The sequence below is a fragment of the Postia placenta genome (genome assembly GCF_002117355.1).
Source record: "Postia placenta MAD-698-R-SB12 unplaced genomic scaffold POSPLAscaffold_3, whole genome shotgun sequence".
NCBI lineage: Eukaryota > Fungi > Basidiomycota > Agaricomycetes > Polyporales > Adustoporiaceae > Rhodonia > Rhodonia placenta.
Genome location: NW_020169834.1, coordinates 820,163 through 831,346, shown reverse-complemented (window position 1 = coordinate 831,346; position 11,184 = coordinate 820,163). Strand labels below are relative to the sequence as shown.

Genomic DNA, 11,184 nt, shown 5'->3' with positions numbered 1-11,184 from the left:
CTATCTAGAAAAGGTCCGGCATCAGAGTCCAGCCTGATGTGTCCAGAACAAGATCATGTGTCGCTTATTTAAGCGGATAACCCCTTAGATATGCAGCTGTACCCATATGCGGACGGATAAGTATGGATAAGTCCCTATACCCTTTGATATGTCCGCAGAAATAGCGGAAAAATTAGGTAAAATTAGGGAAACTGTGACAGTTAGGATAAGATGTCTCTGACATTCATCATGGCTCGTAAGCCTTACTGTAATCCTTACAACCATATTGGAGGGGGGGGGAGCATGCGGATATCCTCTGTGATATTGCGGTATGTCTGGTCACGGAGTCCTGTCCATAGCTCTCACACACGGCCTGTATATTAGCACAAACTGTTCGATAATCTCTGCACGCCAGAACGATTCAAAAATCCTGAATTCTTCCATGCAGCATCGCGGATGCACGTCCCAGACGGCCGTCTGACAATCGAAAGATTCAGCCATGCCACCGTGGCATCATTTGAGCTTCCTATGTCCTCCGACATATTCTTTGACGCCTATGGGGGCCCTTCTTGGGTGCCATCGAGACTGATGGGTCCTCTAGGGTGGATTTGGACGTGGTGAAGGTCGATATAGCCGCGTACTCCATGTACTGCAAGGTATTGTAGTATTTGTACGTGATCCACTTAGGTTCATGCGCGGAATGCTCACACGTGTTGGTAGGAAACGACGCGCTGGTTTCAGGGTCGTAAACGCACAATGGTAAAATGGCGAATCCAAGTGCATCTTCCCCTGTCCACAGGCGGAGCAAGTACAGAGGTCAGAAGTCTCAGGACCGATATGACTACGTTTTCCCACAAGGTCGGAGACATAGCACATAGTGCTCACTTCCGCCGTAAAGTGCCGTTGCACTCCGAATTTGCGCACATCTTTGTTCAGATGATTAGACAGGGAGTGCTCGGGATGATAGCGTACTGTTGTATGGACAAGTCTCTAGTAGGGGTTCAAGCGACGATGCGGACGCGTGACGAGCAAACCACAAGTACACCCCTGGGCAGCGTCTTCCTTACGGCAAGGAATCAGAACATTGACTTGTCCCTGCAAGACGTGCGAAATCGCATCGTAAATCGCTGTCTCATACATGATTATACAAGCATGCTGATATACATCGGCTACAGGAGTCAGCACAGACCGGACGGGCCAGTGGAATGTGCGAGACCTTGGTATAATACAGACCCTATGTGGTAGCGAGGTTACTCAACCTTGTCATCGCCAGGACTCGGACTGCTTTCGAAGACACCTTGGGCCTGACCAGCCGATTCACGTTTGGGCCAACATGTCTTCAACTACACGCCCTCGTCATGCTCTACGCTGCAAGCTATTGGCGTCTATGATAGCAATTTGAGTCGTCGCCATTGTTCAAATGGCTTCTCCGCAGTCAGCGGCATGCTTGCGCAGTGGGTCGCAGGGGACCCCATGGTGAGTAGAAGTAGAAGGCGAGTCTATTGTCGGGTTTGTGACTACACGTCGTAGCCGATGCCATCCGGGTCATGGTATTCTCCGTTGCATGCGCTTAGAATGGCGCTCTCGGTTTGGGTTAACCAGGTGAGATTCGGCTGCGCTCCTCGACTTTATATAAGCCATAGATTTACATGTCGACATGGATCGCCGCTCCATTCTGCCACGAGATGACATTGCAATTACACACAAACATTGGGAAGGCCAGATCTTTGTCCGCCTTCACACCTTATCCTCCGCCTCCGCCTACAGCTTCGTCTGCGGCTATGACTTTTCACAAAAAGACCGGATGGCTTAGGTACCTGTGGTATGCTTTCTTGTTCGCAAGCCTGTCGACTGTGATCATAGTTGCGCTAGTGAAACATGCACATAAAAACAAGGTGCGTTCCAATACAGTGTCGTGTATGCTTGTCTCTATTCACGCAGTGCTGTGCAGCATCAGGGCGTTGGATGGTCCAAATCAAACCGACCCAAAGACTCTGGCTTCTGCGACTCTGCATTGTGGACACACGATCCAGACGGCGTTCCGCCGATTGACGCTTTCCGCCACGTCTCCCAGGCATCGTTCGAGTTCCCGGTCTCCGCGCATCTAGTGTTCACCGCGGAGGGAGAGCCTGCTCTTGCACACGGTACGATCGAGATTGACGACTCGGGCGAAGCGGGCGCGGATACTGTCAATGTCGACATCACGGCGTACTCCAATAATCTCAGGGATCTGCTCGACGAGACGAAGGCGTGCCAACTGACTCCAACAAAAAATCCTGTTCATGGCGTTGGAATCTATGTGCGTGGGCGCTGACAGTCTCCTGTTCGCATGCACGCTGACAACAGCGTTAGACAAACAAGCATCGACCGAACTTCGCTTATTCATACCAAAGGATGGTGACATGGCACATTAAAGTGCGACTACCCGCCCCTTCGGGGAGGTCACCGATCAACATAACCGGTTTGAGCACACACATGCCTATGTTCGTGCATCATATCGGAGACATTGCACGCAGCGTGCATTTCACTGCGCTGTCCTCGAATTCTTTCGCGGTACCCATTTCCGTCCAAGTAGGTCATCCTAGGGTCTACTTCTTGAGGATCACAAACTGACATGTAAGTAGTCTCTGGCAGCAGAGAGGGTGACAGTGGAAACAATGGATGGAACAATTACGGGGACGTTCAATGCATCGCGCTCCCTCTCTCTGTTCACGACGAACGCACCCCTGAAAGTGGACGTTGGCATGCTCAGCTCGCGCGACGATGGTCTATTTTCGACAGATTTGTCCATCCAGACAATGAACGGGAATGTTACGGTGTCTATGCACGACAACGTGTATGCTAACTGTGTCCTTTGCAAAGGCCCGTCACTGCGAACATCAGCCTGCATGCCACGACAGCTTCCGGCACGGGGGGGCGTGTTCGAGGTCGGTTTAAAGACAAGCAATAGCTCATTAACCATAGCGATGCTCGACGCGCCACCTGATCACATTCTCCGCATGAACGCGCAGACATGGGGCGCGTCAGCGAATGTCGTACTGCCGAAGACGTATGAAGGCGAGTATCACCTCAGATCCCCGCCCATGGACAGTCCAGCCATACATGTCGCGGATTTGGAGGATCCCGCGGGCCGCGGACGTCGACGTGTTGTGGAGAAGCATAACGTCAAGGGAGTCATTGGAGGCACAATTCAGTGGCTGCCTTCTATTCGCAATACCCACTCAGGGGTAGTCAATATCTGGGCGTCGAAGCTGGGCATGAGTTTGTCTCTATAGACAGTGCTATGTGATATATGGGGATAAGACATAACTATGTACATCGGGGAGAAGGAGTTCCGCCTTTCCCACGCCGATCGACAGCCTATTACGATCGAATAGCGCCCATGAGATCTGCTTCAGGTCCGTGTCTTGCTCAGAAATGCAATCCTGACTTGGCAGCAGAGTGGGTTCAGGGAAAAAAACTGATACCTTCTTTGGAAAGCTGCTCCACACATTTTGCATTACTGGAGAGTTGGAAATTTTTGTATGCCTTGCAAGGTTGTGGGTGTGCTCAGTCATCGTGTCCTTCTCGTCGATGATGACATATACTCGTGACCCCGCCGGGGGACCTGCCCAGTATAAGTACTTGCATTCCGCTTCTGCACTTCGCACAGACGGACTGTATACAACATGGCTCTTCCTTGCATCGAAGTCGCAGACGCTCCAGCTACCGAGGCTTTCCTCGCAAACCCTAAGGATGTCAGCATCGTACAGCCCGCACTGGAAATCCTGAAAAAGTCTCCGGGTATCATAAAGTGAGCGACTGGGCCTGTGCCCGCGGTTCCCTTTCGTTTATTAGGTATCGTGACCGCAGGATCTACTCTGGTCTGCAGGTTGAGGAGAGGAAACACGCATATGTCTACAACGGCGAGTATACATAATGTCTCATCCCATGCGATAGATCTGCTGACATCGATGATGTTCTCAGTGTGGGAAGAGCTCAAGGATCACCGCAACCTGCAAGCAGAGCCCGTTATCTATCCCGAGCTCGGGAAAGTGTGCGGACGCTTCATGGCGCGCAACTCGGACGTGACGCACATCCAGCCGACCAGCGAGCCCTACAAGGCCCTCGGTGCTCCCGCCACCGAGCTCGCCTACCTCGTCGTCAAGCCTGGCCAGTCCAAGGAGAAGGTGGAGGAGAGGTTGAACGCTCTGGTAACTACCGTGAATGGTCTGCCAGAGAAATGGGGCGCCATTTCGGCGGTGTGGGGCCCAACGGTCGAGGACAGCAACACCCTTGGTCTGATCATCGGCTGGACGTCGGTAGACGTGAGTCACGATTCGCTCAGAATCTGCAGGTTGATTCGCTGACTGAGCATATCCACAGGCTCACTGGAACACTGTCAAGACCGTACCTGAGCTCATCCAGCTTCTCCAAGACATCCGCGAGATCGCAGACATCTCGCTCACGCACCAAGAATTAACGGAATTCAATTGATGAGAGTGTAAGTGGCTTTGTGAGCTTGCAGAAGGACAAGATACTCTTGTACAACAGTGGGGATGTAGAGATGTCGTTATGTACAGGCTGAAGCTGGTGCTCGCGCGACTGATGAGAAAGTTCCCAGCGACCGTGACTCCGAAGGTAAGCAACGTGAAATCGGAATTCGCATAATATCCCCGATGTCCGGTTCAAAGCACGATTGATCGTCGTAACTGTGTATAGCGCTATGCTAGATTACGATCTTACGAATCGCGATCCACCGGCAGTGTGTCAAGCGTCGAGAACAACGTCCGGTATACTAGGCTCCTATGGGGAATTGGCATTCCGGTGAACAGATCCTAGTGTGATCGAGAGGAAACAAAAGTCCAAAATTCAGCGGGCCTCCTGTGCTCACGCCGGTTTGTCCTCATAATGGACTCACTCCACCTGCCCTTTTCCTTTCCGATGGGCCCAATCATTTTGCATCTTACTTGTAGCTAGTGCCCGCCATGCCCCTCTAGACCGTGATTGTGGATTCCACAGCTTTGAATAGACGATGTCAGGAGACATGCAGGGCAGGTTGTAGTTTCAATGGGGCTGGCTCATCGTAGCATCCGCCTACGCTGTGCAGCACGAATGCTCGAACCATTCTAGACAAGTACTTGTACGACCACTCACCAATAGTCACGATACCAATCATAATCATGATTTTCCACACTAGTCGACCTACTCGATGCATTCAGAGAGTCAACGATCATCATAATCCAGTCGGTGGCTTCGGGGTTGCGACACAGGCTCCACAGACCTCAGTCGCCCCAATTATTCGCTTGCTGTGTCTTGTCGCCCTGGAGATGACCTCTGTATGTCCGCCTAATATCGGCAGGGACAGCGAACCTCCTTTTGGGTTCACGAGTGGGTCAGCGTAAGTTACCGATCGCAGTGTGCCGAAGATGGCAGTTTACGGACTTCGTGGAGGGGTCTCAACGAAGTTGCGGCTTACGATGGCCTAGGGTCGGGCATGCACTGGGGCACAGGTCTCGGGGAGTCGGGCTCGACTCCGAGGTGAGAACAGAAGAGTAACGTGCATATCCCGTCCACCAATGAGTCCCGCACGAGCTTGTCCACGCTACTTGCTTTCGCTTGCGAGAGCATTTTAGTCGGCGATGACATATGTCTTTGCCTGACTGTCCGAACAATATGAGGAACAGTTATAAGGAAGGAGCTCGGTACACACGCTTATACAGCTTATACCGAACGCACAATCTGTCCACAAACTCAATATGCCATTGGTCGTCGAGATCGCAGACGCACTTGCTGCTGATGCTTTCCTGGCCAGCCCCAGAGACCCGAATCTCGTGAAGCCCGCGCTGGACATCGTTGCGGAGGCTCAAGGCTCGCTGAGGTGAGCAGAACATCGATCAAGTGACTAGACTTGAGATCATAATCATTCTCTTCCCCTAAGGACGTACTACGGCTTGCAAACCGAAGAGCGGAAGCATTCCTACCTTGTAAATGGTAACAGATCTATTTGAGTGATCTGCAAGGATAATGACTCACCTGAAGACGTGCAGTGTGGGATGCTATACAGTCGCACCACGATCTCCAGGCAAACAAAGCGGTGTATGGCGAATTCAAGAAGAATATTACCTCGTTGGCCAAAAGCCATCCAGATATTCTGCATGTTCAAATCAAGAATGGCGACCCTTACAAGGCGCTCAATGCTCCGGTAACCGCGTTCACGACCATCTCTCTCAACCCGGGCGAATCGAAAGAGCTACTGGAAGAGAAAGTGAGAGAGGTGACGGAGGCCGGGAATAGCATCCCGGCTAGCTGGGGCTCCTATGGGATCGTCTCCGGCCCGATCATCGAGAAGGAAGCGACGTACGCGTTGATTATCGGTTGGGATTCAGCCGAGGTGAGTGCAGCATCGAAGAGCCATAGGGTGCTATTTACTGACCAATTCTCAAGGCTCATTGGAAGACGGTCACGACTGTTCCAGAGCTTGTCAATCCCCTCACTGAGATTAGAGGGCTCGCGGACATCGGCTCTGCCCACATTGCTCTGGTGGAATACAAGAGACATGATTGATTCACAGGCCCGGGCTTGCGAGTTACAAATGCGTAGCAGGATCTTGATCGGAGTCGAATACAGCTACGCTAAGATTAGAATATTCGAGTTGTCGTCAGCAGGGCCGGAATTAGTCCACTGTTTCACTTTTTCTTTCTCGGAGAGTTCCATTTTTAACCGACAGACACCGCAAAGGGAACCCATTTTGATGGCGGCAATTTTAGTGGTAGGGGTATAAATACGCAAGAGCAAACTTGCGCGACCACACACCATCGTTGTCTAGCTGAGGCATACCTTATCATGCAAGCTCGCTTACAGCAATCGACTGGGTGAGAGTGGGCGAGGATGAAGTAGGGAGGACATCCTTGAAATGGGATCGAAGGTGATATTTGTGCGGTAACGTTACCCGCTTGGCGCGTCTCGTAGCGATCACGCGACTTGGTTAAATTGTCACGTACCCGCGTTACTGATTAGACGCTATAACACTCTTCTTACCAAGTCTCGAGACTTCGTAGACTCTGAACGATGAGAAGCCCAAAGGCAAGAACAATACACGGCAAATTTAACCGTCACACTTTTTTCGCTCACTTATATAGACGTAATGATGTCGCTCGCGGTTGTGCTACACCGTTCAAGCCGACTGGTCATAACTACTGTCAACGCCGAGTATCTCTGGCGCATTGATCACTTTTCCGCGATCCCTAATTCCACCCTCAGTATCGTACTCTGGAATGAGGTAATTGTGAGGCCTTTTGAATACCGTATGCGTGACTGCCAGCCCTCCGGGATGCGTTCCTCAAGCAAGAAAGGTCGGAGGTCATCCACTTTTCCATCGAATGTTGCTAGCAGATTTGACGCACTAGCGATAAGTTTACAGATCAGCATAATGTTAGGATATCTGACAAGAATGTTCTCCTACTTCGTGCTTCCAAAAAGCTTGTGGAAGGTTGAAAGCGTGAATTGGCCGTTAGTCTTCATGGCCTCTACACGTCGTTTACCTTGAGCTCGGGACAGATCGGCAGGGGTAATATCACCCCCCGGACCTGTTCCAGAAGCAAGGAGCTCCGTAATGAGACGCTCGCAAGGCTTTCCTTGGTCAGGTTCAATATAGGTATCTTCACCTATAGGGCACAATAGGTTGATAAAGCAATTAGCGTGCTGCTCATGAGACCTATGCATGGGGTACGAACGTGTCAAGGAAGCGTCATGTTCAATTCCATTATGTACGCTGATGTCCTCTAGGTCGAGCGTGTCATTCCAATAGCTCTTACCGAGCAACCCAGCCATGTAGTTCGGGACAAAAAAGCAGAAAGTCGGCGAGTAGTTGTATGTCGAACGGATGGCCGTGTTCATCTCGCGGAAGGATATGTTACGTCCTGACCGAGGGAGAATGCCTGCCGGGGTAACGCTGGGTTATGACTATCTCGAGCTGAGGGGCACCGAACTCTACCATGATTCGCCATTGCGTTCAACGCAGGACACGCACTCCTGCTATCACCCTCTTTGGGTGCAATGTACTCCGGCCAACGCCCGCCTGCGCCTGGGTGGCCTTCGGGCACGACACAGTTTGCTGGTCTAAGTGGTGCTAGTAGATTGAACAAGGTCAAGCCCAAGTCCCACACCACGACACCGAGATTCGTCAGGACATTCAGCAAGCTCGATAGTATCCCCAGGGTTATGCGCCTTGACGCGATGAGGATGAATGATGCCATATTGTTCCAGGTAGAAGGAGGAGTGAATGACGAGAACTCGCAATACGACTTTTATACAAGCGTCTCATGACACAAGTGTGGGCCGCGATATGACAGTGGGATAGAGAGGCCGTATCTGGCCATGCAGATCGCGTTGCGTTCCTCGCTGACTTCGGCTGTCTGATGGTCCGTGGGATCTTGAATGTGAGCAGAATAGAAGATGCCTCCACAAGCGCCGCAAGCATCATAATGCTTTATTGGAATCCGTTGCTGGATCTAGTCCAGAATGACTGGTGGCTCGATTCACAACCGATTTCATATTATCAGACCTAGTCAAATACTATTACGCACAGGCAATGCAAATCCAGAATCAGCGGTCGGGACCATGGTCCTACCCTGGACCCTTTACTCTTTTGCCAGAAATGTCCGTCTTCGATGTTTACTGGAACAGGTTCTCCGACTGGGGTCCTTGTCTGCCCATTAGGCTGCCCGTGTGCCTCGCAATAGCGCATCAGACGTTGGTGGCTGTGTCATCATGCATCTTATACCAAACGGCTCCACTTTTGCAGTCGGATCGCGACAGGGAGTGGCAATCGCCAACGTGCTATCCGTGCAAGTCGGAGATAACACAAGCAATACGTGCAAGCTACCCATGAATGTAAATAGGATCAACGCTGCAATCTGGTATACAATGGAATTGATCATCGGGGTTTAAAACAGACATTTGAAACCGACGGGCAAAGCTGTTAACTTGCCTAAGTGTGAGAAACTACTAACATATGGACCCATACCGCACGACACGTGGCGGTACAAAGGATGAAAGCCCGAAACACATGGAAGGAGTAAGCAGGTGGTGAGTGCAGAACTCGATGGCGGGCTTGTGTAAACGAGTGCTGCATCAAGTCATCGTAGTAGTTTCGTGAACTACCAGCGCGGATATCAAACCGTGATGGTTTAGAGTCGTAACGGGACGCATCACGTTTGATATGACAGGTAGTCACGTCCCCCGCGCCTGGGCGCTGCACTTTGTCTATTTCAAGTGTAGCCGAACGCCAGGTGGCTTCAATTAGTGGGTTCCGCATCCTCTTACAGAACTGCATTGTGCGGTTCGCGCGGCGTTTTTGCCCTGGTGCCGTAACTCGGACGCGGTTGGAGTGCGGCTGGAGCCGTGTCGGTTGCCCGGCAACGAGGTGTGGTGGGCGCTGTACTGACATCGCTTGGAAGCGAACTTGACCAACTAGAACCCAGCATGTCCGAATCCTCAGCAGCGACAGTGCCTATTCAACACCATCCTACTCTCTATTTCCCTGATGGCGATGTAGCTCTCTTAGCGAAACAACGCCTCTCTGATTTGAACGGGTTGCCCGTTGATATCATGCAAATCTTCCGCGTTCACAGCTTCATTCTGAAACATCATTCGCCTGTATTTGCCGACATGTTCGGCCTTCCAGCGCCAGAGAATCTCGACGCCGACGAGACACATGAAGGCGTGCCTTTAGTGAAGCTTCAAGATGACGGGAAGGACCTCGCCAGTCTCCTGAACGCTCTGTATAATCCCTCGTAAGCTTATCCTCAACTGCTTACCAGATGCGAGCTGAATCATTCATGCGTCAGGGAAATACCATACAAGCGGTTGGATCCAAACACACCACTCCTTGTCGGAGGCATTCTTCGCCTCGCCCACAAATACCAGATAGAGCCGTTGCGTATCCGCATTCTGGAACATTTTGCCGCCGACTGGCCGCAAAATGTAGACGAGTGGGACAGGATGGAGGCCGGAATTGCCGCTGTCCGTCGGCAGCACTTAGGGCCAAGTGCAATACAAGGGAAGCTCGACGGTCTCTACCTAGACGACCGCTTCCCCGAACCTGCCTTGGCCATTAAGTTCGCGGAAGAGTTCCAGTGTCCCGATGTTCTGGTCGCAGCATTTATCCGCGTCGCACGGGCGTCGATACTGAATGACGACTGGAATAGTGAGCGGTCCGGCCGTACGCCTTGGGCTCTTCGCGCCGGGAGGCAGACAGTACGGTGGAACCTCCTGACAAGGTCCGATTTGGCACGTGTGCTTCGGGTCCGGGAGTATCTCACAGGGGCGTCCGTCTCAGATCGGACATGCATGGTCTTCCAGGTTACTGGCGGGTCATGCGAATATTCAAGCGGGTGTCCTCAGGTATTGCAACGCCTCGTCATGGAACACCGACGGTACACTCAGGAGAGCGTCGATCCATTTGGTGCTCTAGACGAATGCTTGGTTTGCGCATCTGGGTCGATTCCAGACAGCGAAAGCACCGACTCTGAAGGAAGTCAGTCACTCTGTGAGGAATGCACCGACTGCTTCAAGAGCTTTGTGCGGAGGCGAAAATTGCAGATGTGGGAAGCGGTGCAGGATATGATCTGGTAGCACGTTGGTCCATCAAGTCGATCCTTGCTTCGTGACTGAGTGCTGATCATTCGATGCAGTCACAGTATCCAAAATGTGGCGAGTTTATACGACGTCAGCACTGTACTATATACTCTAGTTATGTTGTCATGTGCCCCGCAGCCCTCATGAATGGGATAGAATGGATGCTAAGATGACTGCTGTCTAAAAGCAGCGCTCTAGTCGGGTCCCTGTGGCTTGATTGGCGGATTCTGTTTCGACGACCGCTTTCCTAACCCAGCATGTGCTACTGTCAGGCTGGCGGACAGATTCACCTGCGCGAAAGGTCTCACCGTTGCGTACTTCGGTATCGCGCTCACGCGCATAAACTTCAATTGGGACCGGTTCCACAACAGGTCGCAGGTATTCCCCACGATCCTTACTATTGGAGTTTGCGCTCATCGCAAGCGATGACCTGTGATCTGCAGGCTTCAAAGCGCCTACATGTATACAGCTTTGCAGCTTTCCGTGTTGGATTCTCATCAAAGGAAGGGAACTTTGCTATGACTTGAAGTAGCGCTACAGACGGTATGGAGTACATGTTAGTATTACACTACACGGGAATGAATC

General features: G+C 51.7%; 6 protein-coding genes across 6 annotated transcripts; 5 read left to right on the top strand and 1 right to left on the bottom strand.

Moving 5' to 3' along the window:
* Positions 1–1,760: 1,760 nt before the first annotated feature.
* POSPLADRAFT_1133596 (hypothetical protein) lies at positions 1,761–3,254 on the top strand (the record flags this gene model as incomplete). The annotated part of the gene is made up of 4 exons (XM_024484368.1): positions 1,761–1,874; positions 1,931–2,278; positions 2,332–2,550; positions 2,604–3,254. The coding sequence occupies 4 exons, from the start codon at positions 1,761–1,763 to the stop codon at positions 3,252–3,254; spliced, it is 1,332 nt and encodes a 443-aa protein (XP_024341615.1).
* A 362-nt stretch (positions 3,255–3,616) lies between these two features.
* On the top strand, positions 3,617–4,566 carry POSPLADRAFT_1073203 (hypothetical protein). The gene is made up of 4 exons (XM_024482579.1): positions 3,617–3,772; positions 3,832–3,884; positions 3,946–4,286; positions 4,345–4,566. Exons 1-4 carry the CDS (start codon positions 3,648–3,650, stop codon positions 4,453–4,455), a joined length of 630 nt encoding a protein of 209 aa, XP_024341614.1. The 5' UTR covers positions 3,617–3,647; the 3' UTR covers positions 4,456–4,566.
* Positions 4,567–5,717: 1,151 nt separating this feature from the next.
* On the top strand, positions 5,718–6,525 carry POSPLADRAFT_1053629 (hypothetical protein; the record flags this gene model as incomplete). Its single annotated transcript, XM_024480430.1, has 4 exons — positions 5,718–5,839; positions 5,900–5,952; positions 6,009–6,352; positions 6,406–6,525. 4 exons carry the CDS (start codon positions 5,718–5,720, stop codon positions 6,523–6,525), a joined length of 639 nt encoding a protein of 212 aa, XP_024341613.1.
* A 663-nt stretch (positions 6,526–7,188) lies between these two features.
* Positions 7,189–8,216, bottom strand: POSPLADRAFT_1134594 (hypothetical protein; the record flags this gene model as incomplete). The annotated part of the gene is made up of 4 exons (XM_024484497.1): positions 7,189–7,363; positions 7,424–7,625; positions 7,695–7,898; positions 7,955–8,216. 4 exons carry the CDS (start codon positions 8,214–8,216, stop codon positions 7,189–7,191), a joined length of 843 nt encoding a protein of 280 aa, XP_024341612.1.
* A 1,228-nt stretch (positions 8,217–9,444) lies between these two features.
* Positions 9,445–10,237, top strand: POSPLADRAFT_1044265 (hypothetical protein; the record flags this gene model as incomplete). Its single annotated transcript, XM_024478506.1, has 3 exons — positions 9,445–9,755; positions 9,783–10,099; positions 10,170–10,237. 3 exons carry the CDS (start codon positions 9,445–9,447, stop codon positions 10,235–10,237), a joined length of 696 nt encoding a protein of 231 aa, XP_024341611.1.
* POSPLADRAFT_1064930 (hypothetical protein) lies at positions 10,170–10,743 on the top strand. Its single transcript, XM_024481872.1, has 2 exons — positions 10,170–10,365; positions 10,436–10,743. Exons 1-2 carry the CDS (start codon positions 10,308–10,310, stop codon positions 10,594–10,596), a joined length of 219 nt encoding a protein of 72 aa, XP_024341610.1. The 5' UTR covers positions 10,170–10,307; the 3' UTR covers positions 10,597–10,743.
* The last annotated feature ends 441 nt before the right edge of the window (positions 10,744–11,184 follow it).

Coding starts and splice junctions, on each gene's coding strand:
- POSPLADRAFT_1073203 (XM_024482579.1), top strand. CDS start 3,648: ATGGCTCTTCCTTGCATCGAAGTCGCAGACGCTCCAGCTACCGAGGCT. Junction 3,773..3,831: donor AAGTCTCCGGGTATCATAAA/GTGAGCGACTGG, acceptor TCGTGACCGCAG/GATCTACTCTGGTCTGCAGG. Junction 4,287..4,344: donor TCGGCTGGACGTCGGTAGAC/GTGAGTCACGAT, acceptor GCATATCCACAG/GCTCACTGGAACACTGTCAA.
- POSPLADRAFT_1064930 (XM_024481872.1), top strand. CDS start 10,308: ATGCATGGTCTTCCAGGTTACTGGCGGGTCATGCGAATATTCAAGCGG. Junction 10,366..10,435: donor ATTCAAGCGGGTGTCCTCAG/GTATTGCAACGC, acceptor TTGGTGCTCTAG/ACGAATGCTTGGTTTGCGCA.